Below are 25538 nucleotides of genomic sequence, written 5' to 3' on the forward strand. Positions count from 1 at the left end.
TAAAAATAAAAAATATTTTAAGTGATAATAATGGATACTTAAATTATTTGTGCAGATATACCTCAGCCCACTGGTAGAAGATGTTACCAGCAGTCCTTTGGAGAAGGTGTGTCCGTCTAGCACTATTTGGATTAGGTCTACTTGATGGAGGAGGACCCGATGGGCGGAACAGAGGTAGGTTGTGCTTTAGCCAGGATGGCCATTGACCCTTGTTGCATGAGTGCACAAAATGGGCACATTCCAATAAAAACGCAGCTCTTGATACTATTGGGGCATGTGGCTGCAACAATAGCATCAGAATTATTACTTTCTACAATATTTAATTAACATTTTTTAATTTAATAAAACATACTATTAAATGTTTTATTATTTAGCATATTTTGGCTCAGAAAGTCAGTTTTTCTTTGCAAATTTTATGCATTAATTTTCAAATTTTACATAAAAAATTAATGAAAAAATGAGAGTTCTATTTTTTAAACTTGGAAATATAATAAGGAAGCAATTAGCAGTAATAATTTCTTATTCTTTTTTTTTTTACAAAATCACAATAATATTTTTTTATTCTTGTGGGTTAGGTGTATAGCCTAATATTATTGTAAATCAGTTCAATTATAATCTTTGCTTCATGGCTAACAGGTCATGTCAGTAAAAGAGCTATATCAATAGAAAAACTATTGTAGAACTGATAGATTGTAGATCAGTATGAACATTTTATTGTACTAATATCTATAGTTCATTAATTACCTGAAAATCATATATAATCCCATATACTACTCTCAAACAGATTAAACCGTACATTAAATTCATTGGATTTCATAATATGAAAAACACGTGATGAAAACCTGGAGATAAAAAAATGAAAATTAAAATCGTCTTGGTTTATTTTACAGCCTTTTTTTTTTTTGTAAATACATTTAAAAAACACCAATTATCTCTACCTGCTTAAATTATTATAAAAATTTTATTAGGAACATTTTAAAAATAAATTATAAGTTCCCATTAATTATTTTTTAAATCATTTTTGTAACAAGACTCAATCAATTAATTATATAGATAACTTAAAATTAGGAAAAAATCTAAAGAGAAAATATCATTCCATCCTATTTATTTACAAGGCCAAATAACTCTCAGTTCAAAAATTTTAATATATTAATTCAATTCTCGTCTTAATTGGCACATCAATTTACCCCTTTTCTAACAAAGATCCAGTCTAATTCTAATAAAGGTCTCGGTAAACATCGGCCGCAATCATTAGCTTTCGGAAACATTCAGCATTCCATCTAAGATCAGGGTCTAACAATGATCTGACAGCCTTTTTTAAGAGCTATGCTTAAGTTTAAGAGCTTATGTACTCTAGTGAGATAAATAGATATTCAAAAATAATATTGCACTTTAAAAGGTCTGCAATAGGAAGAAACACCATAAAAATACAAAAAAATTAATATTTCAAAAGAATGATAGCAGCGAAATAATGAGAACCATAAATATATACAGCTGAAAATCACCCTTTTACCATGAAAGCTGAACAGTGACAGTTAGTAGTCAGGAAAAAACAGTTTTTCTAACTTAAAGCAGTGTTTCTCGTAAACAGTTATCACTTAATAGAAAATATTTATAGACAAGCAGTAATGAGAAATTTTCCAGTAACAAACATTCAAATAAGTTGTTATTTTACTAGCTGCATTTAAAATAATTATGAATCATTTCCTGAAAGTAGCGTACTATGACCTTTCATTTTTAAAAGGTTTTCCCAGAACAAGAACATATCCTCAGTTCACAGAGGAAAAAATTTAACTCAAACTGATTTAGTTAGAGAAGTTAGTGATCACTGCAGGTTTTGAGGCCACAAAAATGAAATTTGTTTGAAGAAAAAGATTTTTTTTTTATGAACATTACAAACAGAGAAGAGAAGAACATAATAAAAACAAAACATCCTCAATAAGACATATCCTTTATGCTCTGTTTAAATGAAGTCACTCAAGAAGAATATGATAAGTTCCAATAACTTAAAAAAAAAGTTATCTAGTAATTTTCTTAGATAAAGAAGTTGTATACTACATTAAAACAAAGCAACCCATTAAGTTCTAGACAAGTAGCAGTAATTTATAAAAAGGGGTTGTAACCTTTAACATCAATGGAAAGTTCAAAGCGGTGAATATCTTAGAACCTATTAATTGAGAAGCTATAAAATGAAATAAAAAAATTATGATTAATCCATTACTCAACTACCAGCTACTGATTTATAAAGAATGTAATCAAATACCAGGTCTAAGACAGCAGCCAAGAGATGAGGATGCGGCAGTGTTGCAGGATGGCAAATTTCCAGAAGTATGCTAAGACGGTTCATTCCCGCAACTAAAATATCTTTGCGCACCATGCGCCTTGCTTTGAGCACCACCACTTCAGAATCTCTTCCTCGCCCCTCAGCAGTCTCAATGGAGTTTCGCCTGCTTAAGTCTGGGACATTCAAATTGTTATTTTAGGATACATCTATCTAGTATTAATATATATATTTTTTTATAATTTATTTATATAACTATATAAAAATATATACAAGCAAATTTGCTGTTAGTGATAAATTGATATGAGACAAACATGTGGAGAATCTACCCATTGATAGAACTCCAATACATTTTAATATACAACTGTTTAAATAACAATGTAAGAAACAAAAGTTTTTGAAGTGTTCCAATACCAAACAGGTAGTGAAGGATTTAGAAAACAGGGAAAACAAAGCAAATAAATACTTATTGAAATAGAAATAGTTGACAAATGATTTATATTTTTTATTAATCATTGGTCATTTAGTATAAATTAATAATAGAAATGAGAATTGGTGGTATTAAAACATAATTAAAAAACTGATCAATCTAATTAATAAGATGAAAGGGGATAAACTTAATTGTTCTTAATAAAAAAAGATTGGTTGGAAAAGAGGCAGATGAATGTAAAGACAAAGAGAAATAATAAATTTAAAAATATACTATTAATATAATTAAGATCTTACAACAGAATTGTGTTTCTTCTATACTTCCATCTTTTTTCTTTCCCTTACCAAACCCAAATTTTGTAAACTGGTCTTCCACTCTTCTTCGAGCTTTTTGCAATGTAGTTCCAACACTGAAAAAGTAAATAGCACCTACTCAAAAGAACTCAAGATATTGTTTATCGCAAAAAATCTTATAACAATGCAAAACACAAAATTAAAAATCAATATAGATAAATAAAAATTTAGATAGTTTATTAGGTGTGTGCAGGTATAATCATCCTATTACTCTACGAGAACATCATTTTATTAGCAAAAAATTATAAAAATACTTGAGTACCAACTTGAAGTATTTAAATGAATCATTAATGACTTAGAAGCTAATAAAGTTGTGTTTACTAAATAAATTAGAAACACAATTAACCTTCAAAGGCAACATTACACTAAAACAAACAACAGAAAATGGTATCATCAGAAAAAGTAGGTCAGTGTTTCAGACAAGCTATTTTGCTTAGCAAATGATGATGAATCTTTAATTACTTTAGATAAGTTTCTATTCAATATATAAAAAATTGTTGAGTCTATGGGTATCAATTTTTATGAATTGATTTCTATATGTCAATGACAGTATATGTCAAGAGGAAAATTTTTGATTTGATACTCTATACTATGTATTTCCCAACATTCTACATCATGAACAAAATATTTGTGAGGCCAGAGACCTTATATCTTCCAAATTTCCTATTCAAGAATTTAGTAATGAATAGCATGTAAATGACTATTTTATTCACACAGCTCTTAGTATTATCTCCACAATTTTTTTAATTGCTTCATTACTACATTATAAAGACCAAACTTCAATGTTTGAAAAAAAATTACATGTTAATACCTAGAAGTACTTTTCTGAGAGGTTTTACTGTAGGAATGATGAAGTTGAGCAGCATGGTGAATCAATGCCCCCTCAGCTGGTGATTCAGCACTCCCCTGTGAGTCAACTGACTCTCCACGTCTCACTTCTCGTCTAAACCAATTCACTGAAATACCATCTTTAATAAAACTAAAGCTGTAAGAATAAGTAAGGTTTAGGATAAATAATGATATACAATCCCAGAATTATAATATCGTTGAAACTCAATAATTTGGTTCTCTCTCTGGTTAGAAGTTTTTTCCTACTCTTTGAAAAGTACTCAATGAATTGAAAAAAAAAATTCAAAATAATTTGGTCCCTTCTGGTAATTTGAATTTGAAGCAACATCATCATGATTATTAACACTCAATATTCTGAAACCAGCACTCCCCCACTGAATTACCCTACTCTTGTTACTAGTTTAAACATTTGCATACCTATAATTTGTTTATGTACCCTGAATGAAATAATTGAATTTTCATTCTGCTGTTGAACTACATAAAATTCAAATTGTGATTTTTGGATATGTAAAATTGAAACAAGCAAGAAAGAACAAGAGTCTTTCAGTTAGTAAAAAAAGACTTGTTATTAAATCTGTGAAGAGTGGAATTTTGAAAGAAGATGTGAAATGGTTTGTTATTTTACAATTAACCATACCGATAATTTAGAAAAGTAAGAATTGTCTCATGCATAGAGGAAAAATCTGTAAAACCATGCTGCTTCAAAAGAATAAAATCATAGATGACAAGAGTTGCTAAATGAATTTTTTACAATAGGAACATTGACATGAAAAAATAAAAATTCAATAATTCACTGGACGATTTTGCCTTACATAACAACCCATTCTCCATTAGATTACATAAAATTGATTTTTTTTTATCATTCTGACACATCGATTGCTAACATTGGACCGTGGCATAATTAAAAATTTCAAAACTTTCAATTGAAGGGTAATGGTTTCACTTGCACTAAAAATATATGACTGAGAAGGGAAACACAATACTTTTGAAATAAAATATTTTCATTTTATTTTTGTTTTAACATTTTCATTTTTTTTTTTCATATATATTTATTATTTTGTACATTTTGAAATAAAGATCATGATTTTTTTCCCCTTCTCTCTTGATTATTATTTCGAACTCTCGGTAATTTAAACTTTTTTTTCTGGTCTCTTGAATTTCAAACTATTTAGAGTCAACTTTATATTCATATTAAATATTTAATAGATACATTTAGGAAATATCCAAACATAGGTTATTAAAATAAAATTGATTTTTATAGCTAAATCAAAATAAAAAAAAATTATTAAATATTTTATATTTAAGAAAGTAAAAATATAACAGGAGTAAAATTAGAAAGACGTGCTCTTAAATATATCTAATACTAAAATTACTAGAAGGCTGAATAATATTAAATAAATTAGTTACCATTTATATATGAACTAGAACATTCATAAATGTTTTATTAAATAACCACATCAATTGACTAAAGATTTCCAAGGATATTTACATTGAAGAAACCTCTTTCAAAATCATACAAACATAACAAATGCAAATTCAAGAAAAAGATTAGAAGCTAACTGTATTCAAACAAATGGTATTAAATGGAAAGAGAATTTGAATCTAATAGAAATGGGCTAAAATTTGTCTGTAGCTAGAAGTAAGTGTAAACAAATTTCTACCTATGGGTTCGTATGTAAAAATGTTTAAAAACACAATGATAACAATTTTACCATTCTCTAGGATATCTAGACCTAATATGGCATATTTTTCAAATTATATTAATTATTAATCATATTTGTAAGTTCATTGCCAATAATTGTTTGAGAATTTCCAGTAGCTGAAATATTATGAACTACTTTATAGTATAGTTAACAAGCTTCAATTTGACCTCTAATAGATTTCTTAATGTTCAATAATTTCTGAGATACAGTTTTTTAAATACCAATATTTTTTTTCCAAACAAGAATTTTTTAACATTTTGTGATTTTATAGTGTCAAATATCTAGGAACCTGCTATCCTTAATTTGTATTAGTTCTTGCAGAAATAATCATTACTAACTACTTTATGGTGTATTTAATGAGCTTCAAATTAAGCCCTAATAGACACCAGCTAAATAGTCCATGAGGTTTTGAACTGTTCTCAAGAATAGTTCAGTAGGGGATGTCTAGGGATGTGATAGCCATGCAAATGGAGGGTAGGTTCCAGAGAGCTCGGTTCAGAATGTCGTGGATTCGATCCCCACCAAGAGCAGTAAATATTTATTTTTCAGCGGTCCCGAAAAATGAATCTTGACACTCCCACCTTGGTTAGTACGCGGCGGCAACTCTGGTAGCCGCCAGGGGTTGGCAAAAAGGACCATGAGGCCAACTTGCCAGACTATTTATAGCCTAAAAATATTTATAGATTGGACTCACAAAAAAATGCAATAACTAATGAATAATTATCTTGTTGAAAAAAATATTGATGTTTAAAAACTGTATCTTAGAAAATATTGAATGTAAATAGGACTACTATGACTCAACTTGAAATTTATTAAATGTACCATATGATGTCTATAATAATTATTTTGCCAAGAATTATAGTTATCATGATATTAATCAAAATATATTCACAAAATGTTCCTCATTATTTAGAAAAAAATATTGATGTTAGAAAAACTATATCTCACAAAATATTTAAAGTGAAAAGTTCTAAGTAAAGTAAAGGGTAATTTACCCATAAGTAAAGTAAATTGTAGCAAATTTATCCTACTTTAAAAAAGATTTTAAGAATTTTTTCAAGGAAACTTACTGCTCCTAATGTTTAGTTCAGATAAAAAAATTGAATTATTTTTTAAGAGAAATTGCACGTTACCTATTGAAAGGTGAATTATTCTCCAAAACATGTTATTTAAAGCGAGTGTACTGAAACAAAAAAACGAAAACAGAAATTTTTTAATTTCAGCTATAAGAACCACAATAAAAATGAAAAATTTGAAATTCATTCATTGTAAATGGGTTCCTGGACATGAACCTAAATGCACAGCACTACAATAGCACTGGAAATCATAGCCAGGTAAAAATGGGTTTCATTTCAAAATCTTAAATAATTGGTACTCATACTTGTTATATGCCAAAATTTATGACATTTAATCCTTTAAATTTCAATGATTCACTCAGTAAAAGTGCTAGTAATACTTTAGAAGTAATAGGTAATAAACTTAAAAATATATGGTGGCCATTTTTAAAAATCTACCATATTAGGTCAATGGGCTAGCTATATTAACAACAATAATAGCCCATGGAGTAAGAAACTTTTTAGTATTGTCTATGTTTAACAGTTTTGCATCAGAACCCTTGGAAAAAAAATTATTTACAATTGCTTTTGGGTTAATTTTATTAAACTATTTCCAGGAATTACTAAATCAATCTACGAATATTCTACAATCCTAAGAACATTGACCCTCAAAAGATTGAAAAGCCAGAAATTCTAAAAGTAGATGCAGACAGAAGTAATTGTTAAAGAAAAAAAGACCCCTAGAATGGACCGGGTTTCAAAGATCCTATTTATTAGACATACCCAGCCCACCTATTTTAAATTTAGAGTTCTTCTGGAACTGATTGAAGTTACGCTGACTGTGTCTAGGAGTCAGAATATGATGTTTCTTCCTCATATTTCCAAGTGGACTCTGCACTTCATCACCACCTTCAGCTTCCAACACACTCTAAAACAGAAAAGGTTAATTGGCACTATATGTAATGTACATCAAATTATAGTCAATAAACCAAATAAAATTGTCTCAAAGTCTTACAGCACAAGTAGAAGAGGTACTGCGTTTTTTAAATAATAATTTTTTTGAATTCTCATCAACCACATAGCATCCATGGTCCTGAATACTATCTTGTTCACCCTGAGGGATGTGCCTGAAACAAATAGTATCGAGATGTGATAAGACTTAAAAGTTTGATTAAAAAAACACACACTGAGCACCAAGGTAGTATCGTACCACTAATCTGAAATTTCACAGGAGGGCCCAAAAATACTAAAATAAAACTTTTGTTCCTGGCCATGGGGGGCAGATGAAATAATCACTTGTTTGGAGCAGCTCTGGCTCTCTACAATAGTTTTGCAAACTTGGTCCATCACAATCCCATCCCATTTTTATTTTATTTATCTTATAGCTAAAACTAATAAATACCATAAAATCTATATATTCTTAAGAAAGTTCCGATTAAAAACAGATTAATCCAAGGACTGCCATCATAATCTCGACAGAAGGTTACAACAATAAAAGTGGTTTAAACCATAAATGAGAGATTGATTACACAAATTATGTTGTTAATATCATATTTTTTGCCAAATGTTATAAAAAAAAAAAAAATAATAAAGAAAAAAAGTTGTGCCAACTCAAAATTCTTAAACCTGTCCAAGGGCTGTTATCACAACTATCACAAAGAACCAGATTGGTCCAGAAACCCATATGAATCAATGCTATGTAAACTGGAAATCAGATATTTATGATTAATTTATTTTTAATCACTCTTTATACAAAAAAAAAGTGTTACCTCGTCATAAGTTTGAATTGTTAGCTAGGTAGTTCCATGGTATTCAACATGTTAAAATATAACACAATTAGTAGTTAATTCAACAAATTTAATTTAATTAGTAATCAGCAATATCAGATACACACATTAATAAATGTAAATCAAAAATATTTCAGTCCTACAAAATCTAATGATAGAACTATAGAGATGTTATGAAATATGTCTTATTTTCAACATAGATCTTACAATCCACTTAATATCTAATTCAAAAACTGAATAATATCAAAATATGAGTGTGAGAGATATAATCAGCTAGGATAGGGCAACAATTCTTCTCTGTGATTGCAAAAACTTGACCTGGTCCAAGGATTTTCATTTTGTAGGGGAAAACAGAACTCCAAAGATATTAAGAAGCCTTGATCTGAAAGTGTGAATGTCTGCTTGGCTGCCAAGTTTTTGAGACCATTTCCTATGATTCTCAAATGATTTGGAACCATGTTAAGAATAATATCTTATTCAAATTTTCTAACATGAATATGAATTTTTAGGATAATAGAATGTTCCAAGTATATGAACTTATTGAATTAGTTATAAAGATTTTTTTTTTCAAATGCTTGACATAGAGAAAATAGGATTGAGACTATACCACAGATTTTAGCTGAGTATATGCTGCATAATAAGAAAACATTATTATTATAGGTTCACTGCTGGATAACACTACTTTTGTGCTATCGATTTGATCGATATTAATCCATCACTATAGATTATAAAAAAGCACCTAAATGTTTTTGAGGATTTTTTTTTTTTTATAGAACTTACCACTGTGTTGAAATCCTCAAAGACAATTGTTCATCACATAATAATTTTTAGATAATCAAAGGTCATTCACATTTATATGATAAGTTTGATCAGCTTTATATTAAAGGCAAAAGTAATGAATTGTCATTATTTATTAAAAATTAATTTGATTGGAAAATAAAGAATATTTTACCTGATGACCCTAGTAGTCTGTAGATTAGTTTCCTTCCTGTGTGGCCTTACAGCAGTATCTATTAAACCACTCATTGAAACTCTACGAAGTACATTACCATGAACCTCTTTCACATAACTAGTGAATAGTCTAATGTCACTGTAGAGGCTCTATAGAAAACAAAATTATCATAAAAATGAGCAATATATAATCTTAAAAACTAGTAGGGAAGAAAACTAAATCATGTTTACCATATTTTCATGAGATTTAATTTCTTTTGAAGCACTAACTAGTTTTGTTACAAACTTTTTGAAAATTGCTCCAATAATATGACCCTCTAAATTAGTTGCAGAGGGGCTGAATAAGGACTGCGGCATAGTGTCTGGTGACTTACTGGATGTACGTTTTTGATCTAAAAATACAAATAGTAAGGCATGAAAAATATTTTTTTTTATATCATGTTATAGTCCTACCAGAGTTTACAATATATTTTTATGTCATCTCATAGTCCTACCCAAGTTTATTACATTTATAATGTAAATATTTCTAGTTTTTTTTTTAATCTCCCCCTCAACAGTTGAGCTCCCACCTAAATTCACGTCCCCAAAAGAAATCCAGGACCTGATTAAAAAGCTCAAGGTAAAGAAAAGTCCTAGCCATGATTTGATCCCAGTCATAGCAATCAAAATTTTATCCAGGAAAGCTGTCGTTTTTATCATGTCAATTTTTAACAGTTGCCTTTGTACTGGATACTTTCCAGATACATGGAAGAAAGCCGAACTCATAGTAATTCACAAGCCTGGTAAGAATGCTAAACAAATCAGTAGCTATATATCTATCAGTTTATTACCTATTTTAACAAAATTACTGGAATCAGTTATAAAAAAAACATCTTCATTTTTTTTTCAGAGCATCAAAATTATTCCTGATTTTCAATTCGGTTTTCAACACAGTCATTCCACTTTTCACCAACTAGCAAGACTATCGGAATTTATAATTAGTGGATTCGAAAAAAAGAGACACACCCTGGTAACATTCTTGGATTTCCAACAAGCATTCGATAAGGTCTGGCATCGAGGTCTCCTATATAAACTAAAGAAAGCAGGCACTCCAAAATACCTACACAATATTCTGAGCTCATTCCTCAATGGTAGAACATTTTCAGTCAGAATTAATAACAAAAATTCAACCCTTAGACAAATCCATGCCGGTACTCCACAAGGTTCAGTCCTTTCTCCCATTTTGTTCAACTTCTACCTTCACGACATCGTCCAGTCCACACACACCTCCATAACTATGTTCGCTGACGATACAGCTGTGTTCTCTCAACGTGATGACATAATAATAGCTAGAAACACTTTGCAAAGTCGCCTTAATGATCTAGAACAATATTTCGCTAAATGAATGATTAGCTTGAACATTTAAAAATGTAACACAAAAGTTTTTACTCTCCAACGCCCACCAGAACCATCGGATCTAATCCTCAAAGGTAAAAATGTGAAATGGAATCCTGCCAGTGAAACAGTAAGATACCTGGGAATTCACCTAGATCGCTGCCTTACCTTGAATCACCATATCAACATCAAACTAACTCAAACTTATACAAGGTTAGCAATGCTATATCCTATCCTACTATCCCAATTCCTATCCAAAATAATACCAGAAACAACTGTTCTTATATTTAAAACAATTCTCAGACCACTGCTGATGTACGGCTGTGAAGTCTGGGGAGCAGCATCCTTTACAAAAAGGAAAAAAACTACAATCTTTTCAAAATAAAGTTCTAAGAATCGCAGTTAATGCTCATTGCAATAGCCAACTATACCGCAAATTACATATGGAGTCAATAGAGGATTACATCAAAAAACGGTTCATGAAGTTCAACTCTTAGTTGCCGACAGTCAAAGGAGCAGCAGTGACCTACAACCTGGGAAACCCAATAACAAAGAAACTATACCTCCCCCATAATCAACTGTTAAAAAAATATATAATATATAACGGTTATATCAACCAGGCTGATCTAGTATAAAATAAAAATATATAAATAGTTTTTTTTTATCTTGTTTCTTAGCCCAGATGAAGGTATACAACATGGGACGAAACGTTTGTTTCCAATTAACAATTTTCCTTGCTATTTGAGTATCTTTTTATACCACCACCAGTACCAATCTTCCTTCAACTATATATGGTCAAACAATAACCTTTTAACAAAATAAAATAAATACATCCCCCCTCCCTCCCCTCCCCGGTGTGACTGAAAAACCACAACTTAAATAATTTCTAGCAAGAGTTCTGCTTATAATATTTTCAAAGAATAAGGAAAGAATACCTTTCCAGGGTAAATTAAGAGAAGTTTAACTCAAACATCATTAAATAAACAGCTTATAGATTTAAGCACAGGTACAAATAATTTAAACAAGGTTTTTTAAAACGTTATATGAAAGGAGATGCTAAATAAATACACTCACTTAATGGAGAAAGAAGAGAGCCAGGGTCTACACAAAACCCAGTGAAGGCATGGAAAAAATCTATAATTTCAGCTATTGATTGGGTGGCAACCATGTTTCTGAAGAATTTGAGAAAGTGGCGTCCAGAAGCCTTGTGGAGTCTTCCAAGAAGGCTATGCACCTGAGAGCGAAGAAAATCAGCTGGAGGTCCTCGTTGAGCATCGGCACAACCGTGAGGACAGCCTAAGTGCTTCAATACTCTGCACAAATATAAAAATGAAATAATACGCAAGAAAACATGTGAGTTAAATCAATCCATGGAGGAAGAATCTTCTTACTAAACTAAAATGCGCATTCTAAATAGTTAATTAAACAAGAAGCTCCTAACATGGATATAATCTATAATCTACAACAAAAATGAAAAGGTAAAAACCACAATTAAGGTAATAACAAAGATAAAACATTTCACATTAAAAAAAAAATATGAACCAGCAAAAAACGATACATAGAACCATAATTAAGTTAATAAATAATAAAATATTTAACATCAACTAACAAATAGACGAATGAAAAAAATAAAGAAAATCAGAACTAAGTCAATAAAAATTAATTAAAAAATAACATTATTAACCCAGTATTCAGATGTACCTAGTAAGTGAGCAGAGAATACAGCTTTGGGCTGCTAACTGTTTCTCACTAGCATCTGCGAGGCCTGGCATTCCTAATACAACCTGCAATAGTCAAATCATATCAAGCTGAACTGAACTAGCAAACTACTACATAATCACATCAAAATATCCATAAATAAACTACATTGATAAATATGATTCTTTAAATATGTTTTTAAGCCATAATAAAACAAAGTTTTTTCTCGAAATTTACTGAATAAATAAATATAAAATATATTTTCAATTCATAAGACTAATATTATAATTTTCCAAAAAATTAATAAAGTAGAATTACCTCAGTTAAATTGAGAATACCCTCGCAAACCCGTAGACTGCAGATTACACTGTCTCTCAAAACAACATTTTGAACTCCCTATAAAAAGTTAATTAAATAACAGTAACAGGAAAAAAGTTGCAGTTCTAAAAATTAGCATTTTCTAAGGATGTTTCCTCAACAGGTAGCTACGAATACTCAAACATGCTTAGGCACTATGCAGCATACTTATTCATAAATACACAATTTGGCTTGTGATACAATCATTTCTAATTCGGTTTCTCATAGAAATAGCAATATTTACTAATAACAATAGTAATATGCAATATTTACTTTTATGGAATGTTGTTTAATTTATTTTTACTTTCTAATTTTTACACTTCTAATTTAAAATATTAATTCTGTTTACACTATTTGTTATATAATGGATTGATTACAAAATTGTCAGACAAATTTTTTTTTTATTTTTGTCTATTCAAAGAGTAAGAGGCCCAGGTGCCAGTAGTAAGTGGTTTTTATTTATTCAAAATTCACATTTTTTAAAATGAAATCCATCCTTTTTTCTTCTATTATTTTTTTTCTCCAACTAGCCAAAATGGCAGAAAATTAAGTAAAACGTCAATTTTAACTATTTCTTTTAACATCTCAAAAATATCATCAATAAATTAAAAACAATAATTTTTAATAAAAATATGTTGTTAAAAAAAAATTAATTTTTATGGAATTTGAAAAATACATGTATCTATTATGTTATATATAAGAAGTAACTTAAATGTTATAGAGGATTTTCCTAGTCCTGGGAAAATATAGGAAACCACTCCACATATGTTTGAGAAGATTTATTGTTATAACTATTTTATTAGTTATCTTTCCTGATGTTTTCTTGTAAGCTGAAAGGTTTTAACTGGCAAATGCACAATAAAAGTGACTGGACCTTCTAGGTCCAGATTTGAGTCTCCTATGGCAGATAATTATTAATTCTGTCATATCAGCTGTGAATCAACCATGGGGTTGAGAGCCCTCCTGGGGAACACCTAGCCTCAATAAAGTGGGTGCTCTAAATTGGGAGAAAGTAATGATTTTTTATGATGACTAAGACCCTTCATGGATTGTAGTGGCGAACTTCAATCTAGGAACATGTTAGCATTGGACTATTACCTCATCCTATGTAAATCCCAATCACCATTTTTGTAAATTGTAGCATATTATTTTGGGGGGAATATAAAATAGTTAGATGACATAAAAACTGGAATTGAAGAATCATTAGTCTTAGACTAAGAAATGTAAATGACTGACTATACCACAGCTTGCTACAAACTGATTAACTATGATAGAATATCATGAGTTATACTCCAAATATTACAGGTAAATAATTTGTTTTTAATAAACTATTAAATTTTTTATTACAAGCTGATATTTTTTAAACTCATTAATTTTTAACATTAATTTTGTCCATTAACAATATACCAGAACAAAATGAGGAAAAAATGTATACCAACCTTAAGCACTACAAGAAGGTCAATATCACCATCACCTGTTATGTAATGGGAAGAACCAGGTGCTTCGGGGCAGTCATCATAAGAGTAAGAAATGTTGGAATCAGTAAAAGATCTTGTAAGCCCTCTCTTCTTAGACATATCTTGTTTATCAAAGGCTCCCCCATGGCCGAGTTTCATCTTTAATCAAGAAAAGGAACTATATAGAAGTACAGTCAGAAAAAATAGAATAGACTACATCTACTGTAACTAGACTAGCTATGGCTAGATCTATTTGAAAATTAGGCTGAATTACAGGCCATTCGGTGAGACCTAGCGGCTGGCCTTGTGAAGCGCAGTGAAGCAGCCACGCGGGAAATGTAGTGGGCGCGAGGAGCCGTTCTGTGGGCCCAGCACCGCCCTCACGTTCAGTTCGGCTAGTGAAGCAAGCAAACATGCCAGGAAACTGAAATATATAATGGTCATCCCACAATAGAGCAAATAAAATGGAGGCTAATAGCAATAATAAAGAAAAAAATGCGATATAGATAAAATAGAATTAAAAAAATTAAGTAAAAACAAAAAGTCAACATAGTTGATAAAAAATAAAATAAAACATTAAAAAAAAACAAAAACAGAATCTTATAGAAATGAAATGCTCAGCTTCCCCTAAAAAGCATGAGCCAGGCTCAGATCCCACCAAATGGCATTGCTTCGTCAAAAAAATATTTTTAACATTAAAAATCTATCTAATAAACAAAATAATAGTAAATAATAATTATATTTAAATAGTTAAACATATACCCTAATGAAGTGAATAAAATTTTCCAGGAATACTTAAGCCATGAACAACAACTTACAACAGAATATTATAGAGCTTAATATTAAAATAATTATACAGAAGAACTTCAATCATAAATTAAGGACATTCTAACAATAACCTGAAAAACCTTGGATGGTGAAAAATACATTTTTTTTTTTATTTACTATCTATGATTTTTAAAGGAATAATCTGTTAATCATGTCTTCATCCCTTAACACCATACACTTAATTAAAGCTAAGAAATTTTCATGGTTCAATGTGAAAAGCAACTGAGATTTGTACAGAAGAGAGTAAAAGTACAATAAAACTTTATGAATTAATCATCTATTTTCAAATATCAAAAACACTTGTATGCTAAGTTTTGTATTTAAGATGATAAATTTTCCTTTAATTTTGTTTTCAATATTATTTTAATTTTTTTTTTTTAAACAGACAGTAGGACTTTATTTATATTTGCTTATAGTCAGAGAAGACAAACAATCGCTACATCTACAATTATGTTCCATGTGAAACTAAAATTGAAGGTAACATAAACAAGCATAATGTATAATATGTAATTAAAATAACAATATTTCTTCATGATGGATGTTGGTTATTCTCTTCCTGATAATCTATAATACAAATGAAAAAAATACACATTTTACATTTATTATAGGTTCTTTTATACAGTCTTTAATCTTTATTAAAACTTTTGTATTACCTATCAAATATACTGATATAAAAACAACAATTTGAATTTGGGGAAAAGAAAATTAAATTAACAATGATGAGAAAATTAATATAAAATTTAACACTGGAATGAGTACGTACAAATTACAAGACTGAACATGAACTGTAGATGGTCAGTAGAAGTGGACTACAGGACGGATTAATAATGAATAATAGCCAACAGATTAGATTGATTATTGATAATTTGTTTTATTATTATTCATTACTTTTTTTGGTGGGATCTTGTTTCCTTAACCTCTAAAAACATCAACCATTTATTCTTCATTTACCATCCTATTCCTTAGAACTAACCTCTCTCTCCAGTTCCCCCTCTATTGATAAGATGGTGGAATGCTTCACCTCTGTTTTTATTTTATTTTGTCATAAGACATACCTGTACTTCCCATCTCTTCCCTCTCCCTTTCTTCCTGAATAGACCCATAAATCATAGATTTTATGATAAAGGATGCTATCAGGTTTCATGATGTTTCAAATACAACCACATCCCTGATAACAATTTCCTAATCAGGCCCTCAAAAAACTTTACCAAGTCTTACAAGACATAATAAGAATCATTTTACAAGCCTCTATCACTTTGAATACTCCCTCCATATTCACTTTGAATCTTTCTATATCTTATATTCTTTTATCTACAGATCATTCTCGACTTAGAATTTTAAATACCACATTAATATTTCTTTATCTCCTTAATTATCAACCTACAATACCCATTAAACAATATTTTTTTTATGTTTAAACAAATGTATGCTTCTCATCAAAAGAGTTATCTAAATTAAAAGTTATTAATCATTTCATTACTTCACCTAATGCACTGACAGTCTTGTGAATCTTTTGAGCAAAGACTTCATAAGAAGGGCTGCCAATTACTAAATTAATATTCTGAAAAACTCAACTTTTTAAAATTATACCCTCCACTTTTCTAAATTATGTGTTGCAAAGTAAACATGGCAGCCCCTGAAACAAAATAAATAGAGAATATTGTCCATTTTTTTTAATATAAAACCTCAGCCTGCACGATCGAGAAACACAAGTCTTCACTAAATCGACTTTTTAATCGTTTCCTGTTGATCCAGTCCCAGAAGAATTGTAAACAGAAGTTATTTTTATTTAATTGAAATTTATAAATACCTACTTATATGTAAATACAATTTTTGTTATTTTCATTATTTTAGTTCATTTTTTTTTATTTTAAATTTATTCATTTATAAGTTTATTTTTATTGCCTCAAATAATCGATAGAGTAAAACCAATTGGCCATCAGCACCTTTTGCTATTAGTGATAGAAGCTACTTCATTTTGACTTATTATAATTTTATTTTATTTTTCATGGCTAGTTAATTCCTCTGTTAAAAATTTCATTTATTTTAAGGATGTAAAGGATTTATATAATTGTTTGTAGTGTTCTAAAGAGACCTGCCCCATAATGAATGAAGAGTTTATTATAATTATCATTAAAAATACAGATCACTGTCATTCGAAACAGTCATATGGAGATAATATTGTTGTAACTCAATTCAATATCACTAATATAATATTAATATTAATATCAATTCAATAATTATTAATATCATATTATCAATATCATCATCATATTATCAATATCATATTATTAATATTATTATTAATATAATAATTATTAATATCAATTAATATAATATTAATATCAATTCAATATCACTAATAACACTTATACTACAACGGTCATCTACAATGGACACTAAAGGAGAGATGGAATAAAAAAATCTTTGGTTTTATTCCTGCAGAGAGATATTAAAGGGTATGACTAAAGAAAACAGAGCATTATGACATGTAGAAATAAATTAGGGTCACAGAGCACTGAAAAAAAGACCAGAAAAATTGAAAAAAAACTGCTAACACTTTTGAAAAATGATTTGAAATATACTACTTTGGTATAATAAAATCTTCAATAAATTAGCTAAAACCAAAGAGGCTATTAAGGGTTCTAAAGATGCTTTCCTATGTTTTAAAATAAATTAAATATAAAAGTGATTTTTAACATGTTCACTTCCAATAGGAGATCTTAGAGATCTCATAGTTGGCAGCAAACATTTTGTTATTTTATGTATTTTCTAAATGAAATACAATATATTTAGTTAAATAGACCTTGGAATAAAATCACTGGAAGTTTGTTACAATTAATGATTATTCATTTCAGAGATTTTAAAATGGATATAATGACTGAAAAAATATAATTGATAAAATTCCTTGAAAAAACAACAGGTTTCAAACATTATTAATCCCATACAAATACAAAAAAAAACTATAATCAAGCATAATAGTCATGACCTTTTAAAATTGCTAAATTTTAGGGATAAATATATATTTGATTCTTATTGAATCGAATAATCATCTAACCGAAGTAAAATTTAAAATTAGCATATTCTACATCTAACAATTATACTGTTACTACCATTGATACATAATTATTAGTCAATTAGTATAAGCATTATAAATATATTTATAACTAGTTGATTTTTATAAACAATCCAAAAACAAAAGGAAGAAAAAAATAGTGATGAAAATAATAAATTTAGTCGTAGTGGTGCATTATTAATCTCTGCTTATTGACTTACCTTTCAAAAATTTTACCTTTTAGAAATACTGAAATCAATAAAATTATTCTTTATTTTTTCTTTTTTTTAATGTAATCACTCCAATAATTGAAACAATAAACCTTACAAAGAGAACAGCCAACCAATTTTTGATGTTTCAAAATGTATGCTACTTAAAATTTATAACACATATTTATGAAAATAATTAATTACTTCTTAAACTTAAGTATTTGTCATTATGAAAAGAGAACCAAGTAAGAAGTAGTGGCTAACTAAACCAGATTATGAACATAACAACATATAATAACAATAATGAATAAGAATTAATGAAACCATAAATACCACATAATCAATTTGTAAAAAAAAAAAATCATAAAAGTAAAATAGAAACATTTTTACAATATTTAATACATTATATTATATTAGTTATTAAATTTTGCCTGTCAATACACCAAGTAATATGAAATAAATGTAGAATGATCAATGTAGCAACTAAATGATTTACCAGCATCTCTTCACCAGAATCAACAGCTCCAGCTGTGGGGTAATGTTATTTTGCCAGGACATATTACAAACAAGAATAGTGGTATGTGAAAGAGAGATCTTCCATAAGGAGACAAACACTGAGACTTAACTGTCAACAATTAATGTTGGTTTGGCAGTTTGAAGGTTAAAGGCTGAACTATGGTCTGAACCTCTAGAATGATGCATCCAAACAGTGTCTGTCTGTGTATTTCATCCAGATAACCCTCAATTCTATAGGTTTTTTCATTCAAGGAAAAGGATGATATTGGTGTCCAAACAGGTATACAAGTACCTAAATATATTTTTGGGCTTATTGACACAGTATTCAGAAATATTATGCAATGAAAAGCCAGATGGGTCAGGAAGAATGAGTTCTGAATATGATCCATTTTCACGAACCTCTATATGTGGATTAAGAGATAAACAAGGTTGCTATTAAAAAAAAACTATCAGACATTAATGGTATTCTAAAATACAGCCTCATTGTAAGCTGTTTCCAAAAGGAAGCAAGATCAGACATTAATGGTATTCTAAAATACAGCCTCATTGTAAGCTATTTCCAAAAGGAAGCAAGATTTAATAAAGGAAAAGAAGTAAACTTTTACTACTGTTACTCAAGGAGCTACATTGTACTATATCTGACAGTACTACATACTCACCAATGTGGAAAAAAGAAACACTTTTTTTTTTTTTTTTTTTGTCACTAAATGATCAGCTTACAGATTCTGAATGATAAGAAGATAAAACTTTAAGCTACATTAGATATAGGTGTGATGCTCAAAAACAAGTTCATGGATTTTGGTCAAAACCGTACTGCAGACCTTGAAAACTACGAACCAATTAATCCTTCAGTATTAAGATGTTTCTAAAGCCTATTAAGCTGTCTAAGTTTTCTAGAAAACTCATATTTGACCTCTTGCAACAGAAAAATTAAAATGTTTAGAAAAAATTAGTAAAAAATTTTCAAGTTTAGATATAAAAAGTTTAGAGCTCACTATTCATAATATTCTGAGGAGTAATACTGTCATTGTTATGACACCATGGGCTCTTAAGCTTACTCTTATACTTAGAGATAGTTAATTTCACCACCTTCCAAAATGTTTTTCTGTAGCCGACAATATAAATGTTTACAATAATGGAAGATCATTGATGGACCATGTGTATTGTAAGATGATGACTTTCTTTTTTTTTTTTACATTCAGTAAGCCATGATTAAGTCCTGCAGATTTGGGTGAAATTCTGGTTGACAATAAAAATATTTTAATTACTATTGAGTTGTTTTTATTACCGCACCCTTCCTTTTATAAATGTTTTCAATAGATTTTTGTTTTCATAATAATATTATTAGTCAATGATCACTGCTGATGTTGATACTAAGAGTTTCATTAAAAGTTTAACTTAACTATAATAATGATTTTTGATGAATATATCAATAAATTTTGCTGATTTTTGTTTAATTTTTTTCAAAACAAGTAAGGTATTAGAACCATCAGTATGGCAGTGGCATTCTGATACAAACCTAGTTTTGGGCTACAATTGAAAACTTATTTTCAGGGCGTAAATAATAATTGTCTATGTATCATGCATATAAATTCAGTATAACATATGTCAGAGATTGGCCAGTCTATAAACAAGCAATGATTTGGATTGCTGTATTCATTCTTCTATCATTTTCAATCCACATTGTGTTCCTAACCTAGCACCAGACAACATTAAAATACAATAAGTGTTATTTGAGTTTCAGTGCTGTTGCTAGGACAGTTGGATTTTTTTCTACTGCAATGTCTTTTTTCCTTAATTAAAGCTGTGATGATAAATAATATAATCAGATTATTTTTGCTTTATTTTTCACTAAGAACCTCATCCCCAATAAGTTATAACCAAAAACATTTTTTTGATTTATCAGTCAAAAGTCAACTTTGACAAATTTGAAGCATCCTAGCCTCTTTACACAGATCTCATACTCAGTTGGGACCAATATATTTTTCCTATATAACAATTGGTCAGGAAACAGAACTTCTAGTTGAACCTTTCATGAGTTCTAGTGGAATAAGGTTATATGTAGAATATATTCTATTTATTCAATATCAAACAATTTAAAAAAATACAATTAAAACATTTGAAAGGTATCTTAATTCAGAAAAAACTTCAAAGCATAGTAACAAAAATATTGCTTACCCTACGAGGAAGGAAATCCGGTGAGGGAGCAGGAGTGTGTTCCGTAACAGTGATGATAGGGTTCGGAGATGGTTCTTGACACCAGTCTCTGTGGCTTTCTCCGATGTATCTATATATTAACACTGATCAGATTCAATTGTATGGCTTCTAATTAAAGTAGCAGTGTAAACTATATTACCACACAAAACAACACAGTTGTAAAACAAAAATTAAAGTGACGAAAATTGAGACAAACCAAAGCTTAACTAAAGGGGCTAAATTCTATTTAAAAAAAAGAAACAGTAGCAATAACTAAAGAAAAGTAAGTTTCAATAATTGGAATAAATAATGTCCATTAATTTTAACTGAAAGAATAAAGAAATGTTTTTCTAATTAAAAAAGTATTAATAACAGAATTATCAATTTTACTCAAATAATACTAAAGTGAGTAGTGTGATTTATACTATATCCAACTGAATATAAATAATTTTCTTCTCAGAAATCCAAGCCATCAAATTACATTTGGAACGTACTATTCTACATATCGCTTCTTTTCTTGAATAGCAGCACATCTGACAAAAACTTAATTTTTTTATTTTGTGATTGAGGTATTCCATAGATCGTAGCATAGACTGGAATTAATGTATAACAACTCTAATAGCTTTGGGAAAGTCCATAGGACACCAACAGTAAAGAATGTAACTGCAGTTTACGGTACTACATTTAGAATATGTCCAATTCAAAATAAACTAAATTTTTTTTTGTCAGATGTGCCATTCTTCAAGCAAAGGAGCAATATATAAATGTATTTCAATAATCTAAGTAAAACAAAACATCAAGGAGAAATTCATTTTATTTATACATTTTATGTTTCTGTTAAAAGACAAAGATTTTTGTCAATGATAGTGTTTTTAAGATACATTGAAACACAGTTTTTCATGTACATCAGTTAAAACAGAAATGGAAAAAAATTCTGAACAAACAATACAGAATGGATAATTATTTGAGACAGTACTATTTAAATAAATCTAGGGTAAAATTGTTTCAGGCCAACTCAAAATGAAAAATTGATACTTTTCAGTTATATAATTAGAATATAGAAAAGTGAAAAGGGAGGAAAAAAAGATTTTGTAGGGATAGATCTTAAAAACTTAAGGCAATCATTTATTGAAAGCAAATTATTAAAAAATATTTCCATAATAGACTATAGATAAGTAGAAAAACATTGCTAAATATCTTCATAGAAAGATTCTCAGCACCTAATACAATACATACTGATAACACAATACCTAACTGAAAAATAACTTTCCTGATGTTAGCTGTTTTTTTGTTTTCAAAAAAACTAATATTTATATCAGCAGCCGGGTTACTTCCTTAACAAACAAGAAAGAAGACAAATAAAATGCTCAATTCTCATTTATGGTATTGATAGGGTTTGAAAATTGAAACCAAAAATAGGATAGAGACCGTATACATTAGATAATTCATCATTATATTATATTTATTATATATTGCTCATCTAAAGTATTAGAAAAAAATATATGAGAAAGAGGAAAGTAAAACTTAACTTTTTACTGTTAAAAATATATATATATGAGAAAGAGTAAAACTTAACTTTTGTTTTGTTGTATTTACCTAAGGAGTTACCAGCTATTTATGAAACTATCAACTTTACCTCTTCAAGAGTTTAAACTGTCATGAGATTTAGCAATGTTACTCCCCATACCATTAGACACCCCATATTAATTTCTTTATACAATTATTCTCCATTTTTTGTACCTTGATTATGCTATTAATTATAGAAAAAAAAATGAAAACAAATAAAACCTAGTTGTACTCTAGTAGACAAATCTGAGATGCAACTTTTTTTTAATGCAAAATTGTTCAACTAAGATTTAAAATTTAATATTTATTCATTTGTGAATTATTTGTCAACCAGACATAGCTTCACTACAAATTATTTCCAATCAGATAGTTCTCAAATATTTCCAACTAAAAATAAGAAATAACCAGAAACATGCTCTTCTCAATTATTTGTAATCAAACCATAAAATCAATGCATGTAAAATAAATAAATTAATTTTAAACTGTAACTAAATAAATGGCAACAGTCCCAAATAAATCAGTGCACATTCCTTCAGGTGAAATATGCTAAATAAGAATTTAATGAGGAACAAGATTGATGTATACATAATAGGAATATATTCATGCAAAAATTTATTACATTCCATGCAACTCTTTATTTTTATGCATATTTCAGTTAAAATCACTAAGGCAACTTTTTATATATGTCTTAAATGATTCAATAACAATGATCAGGACAATACAAATCCAAATGACTCATAATTATACTACATCTATAAATCTATCGAGAAAACATTATATAAACTCACCCCGCTCCATTGTGAACGGATTCATCAAGCAAACAGCTGGTGAGAAAATATCAAAATAAAAAAAAAGAAGGAGAAAAACAGAAGATAGAAAGGTAAAAGTTAAGGAAACAACAAACTATAACATATAACCATAAACAACAAAGACATAGAGCTTACAACATTTAATACAAAAATGAACAGTAGTAAAATATTTACATTTGATGAAGATAGAAAGAAAACATTTGAATGAATATTTCTGGTTAAGTTTATAAATCTGATATTCACTAAATCTATATATTACTTTATATTTACCATCCACTTATATTTAGATCAACAAATTTTTCTTTTTACAATAATAATGCAAAAAAGATCCCTTGAATTTGAGATCTGTTCACTTGAAAAGGATTAGCACCTTATTGAAGAATAATATTGAAAAATTGATAGAAAATTATAATAAGACAAACTCATTTTTCATATAACAAATAAGAAATCAGTATAATGTAATAAAATGGATCAAGATATCTAGTTTATCTCATGTATTACACAAAACCTCCTTAAAACTTAAGCAAGACTATGAGTAAAAGAAAACATGAAGAACTAATTTTAGGAAAATTTTTCAAGATTAATTTTCTGAAAACACTTATAAAAAATAAAAATTTAAGATTACAAACGAATCCAATGAAGCATAAATCACTAGCTTCATTTATAAATACATGTCTAAATTGTGAATTATAAAATCTATGTTGTGATATTATATGTGGTCAATGTTATAATTCACAGCCAAAATGTAGAATAATCAATTATATTTTTCAATGAATATACTTAAAACATCATAGTCAGTTCATAACTTTTAAGTTTTATACCACTCAAGTGCCATTAAAATATTAAATACTACTACTGCATTTAAGTAGTATTTCACCATGGACATGTGTGAGTATTACAGATAAAGTTACCAATTTAAATTTTCTTACCCAAAATAGGTTTTAAGACAATGTAAACAGATTGCAGTTTCAAATAGAAGACTATATAAATAGATGACCAAGCCTGAAAGTATTTTATTTTTCTTATACTTTTTTGCTATCAGGACTTTATGGTTACCTTTGATAGTGGATTTGTAAGAACTTAAATGCCAAGTTTATGGAGCTGTAGGGGAATGTTGAAAAAGTAATCTCTATTAAAAAAAAAAGCCCCGTAAGGCAGGTGGATTGGAGCTGTTTCAAGTTTTTAAATAAACGTATTTAACTAACAAATAAAAGTATTTAATAATCATAAATACTTTTATTTGAATATAATTTTTTATATTTAGAGTTTTCATAACTATTAATACTTTTATTTATAATGTTTAAATAAATAAATACTTTATTGGAAGATTATTGATTGACCGTGTGTATAGATGAATGGAATATGGTCCGGGTGCGGTAAAAAAAAACTCAAATAGTAACCTCATACAACCAACCTCATACCACGCTTAACCTCACCTCATTTCTTTCTGCTTTAGAACTTTGCTGTAATTCTGGTTACCCGACTTTTCAAGATAAATTTTACCATCAAATTAGCGGACTTGCGATGGGGAACTGCCTTGCTCCAGATATCTCTAATATAGTTCTTAATGACCTTCTCGACTCTATAATACCTCTCTTCTCACAAGACATAATTTTCATTACAAAGTACGTGGACGATCTCTTCCTAGTCCTCAATCCTGACAGAATCCCCCAGATCCTATCAGCCTTTAACTCCTACCACCCTCGTCTTCGGTTTATTGTTGAAGGTGAAATTGACCATTGCCTCCCTTTTCTTGACCTACTTATTATCAGAAATTCCGATGGCTCCCTATCCACTAATTGGTATACCAAACCCACTTATTCTGGTAGACTCCTCAACTATTTTTCTCAACACCCTTATCACCAAATTATTAATGTTGCTAAGAACCTTATCCACCGATCCTTTTCACTTTCTGACCCTCAATACCACCAGACCAACATACTACGTATTAAACAGATTCTATTTAACAACAATTTCCCTCCAAAAATTACTAACAAACTACTCGATTCTTACATTAACCATGTTACTCCAATCCCTCCTGTCCTCAACTCTTCTCAACCCACT

The 25538-nt window shown here is 29.0% G+C and overlaps 1 protein-coding gene across 8 annotated transcripts in view; it reads right to left on the reverse strand.

Moving 5' to 3' along the window:
* Nucleotides 1-25538, reverse strand: part of unc80 (unc80, NALCN channel complex subunit) — a gene marked incomplete at its 3' end in the record, with an annotated part of 94437 nt that overhangs the window by 39497 nt on the left and 29402 nt on the right. For 3 of the 8 annotated variants that reach the window (XM_014426304.3, XM_024361894.2, XM_014426297.3), the window contains 15 exon segments: nucleotides 62-280; nucleotides 2264-2457; nucleotides 3008-3120; nucleotides 3876-4020; nucleotides 7455-7599; nucleotides 7687-7798; nucleotides 9411-9559; nucleotides 9641-9801; nucleotides 11858-12096; nucleotides 12485-12567; nucleotides 12800-12877; nucleotides 14278-14454; nucleotides 14570-14719; nucleotides 21082-21190; nucleotides 23454-23489. In XM_014426304.3, coding sequence (XP_014281790.1) covers nucleotides 62-280; nucleotides 2264-2457; nucleotides 3008-3120; nucleotides 3876-4020; nucleotides 7455-7599; nucleotides 7687-7798; nucleotides 9411-9559; nucleotides 9641-9801; nucleotides 11858-12096; nucleotides 12485-12567; nucleotides 12800-12877; nucleotides 14278-14454; nucleotides 14570-14719; nucleotides 21082-21190; nucleotides 23454-23489 — 2110 coding nt within the window. 8 annotated transcript variants of the gene reach the window in all.

The sequence above is a fragment of the Halyomorpha halys genome, unplaced genomic scaffold, assembly GCF_000696795.3.
Source record: "Halyomorpha halys isolate HHAL.00 unplaced genomic scaffold, Hhal_1.1 Scaffold29.1, whole genome shotgun sequence".
Taxonomy (NCBI): Eukaryota; Metazoa; Arthropoda; class Insecta; order Hemiptera; family Pentatomidae; genus Halyomorpha; species Halyomorpha halys.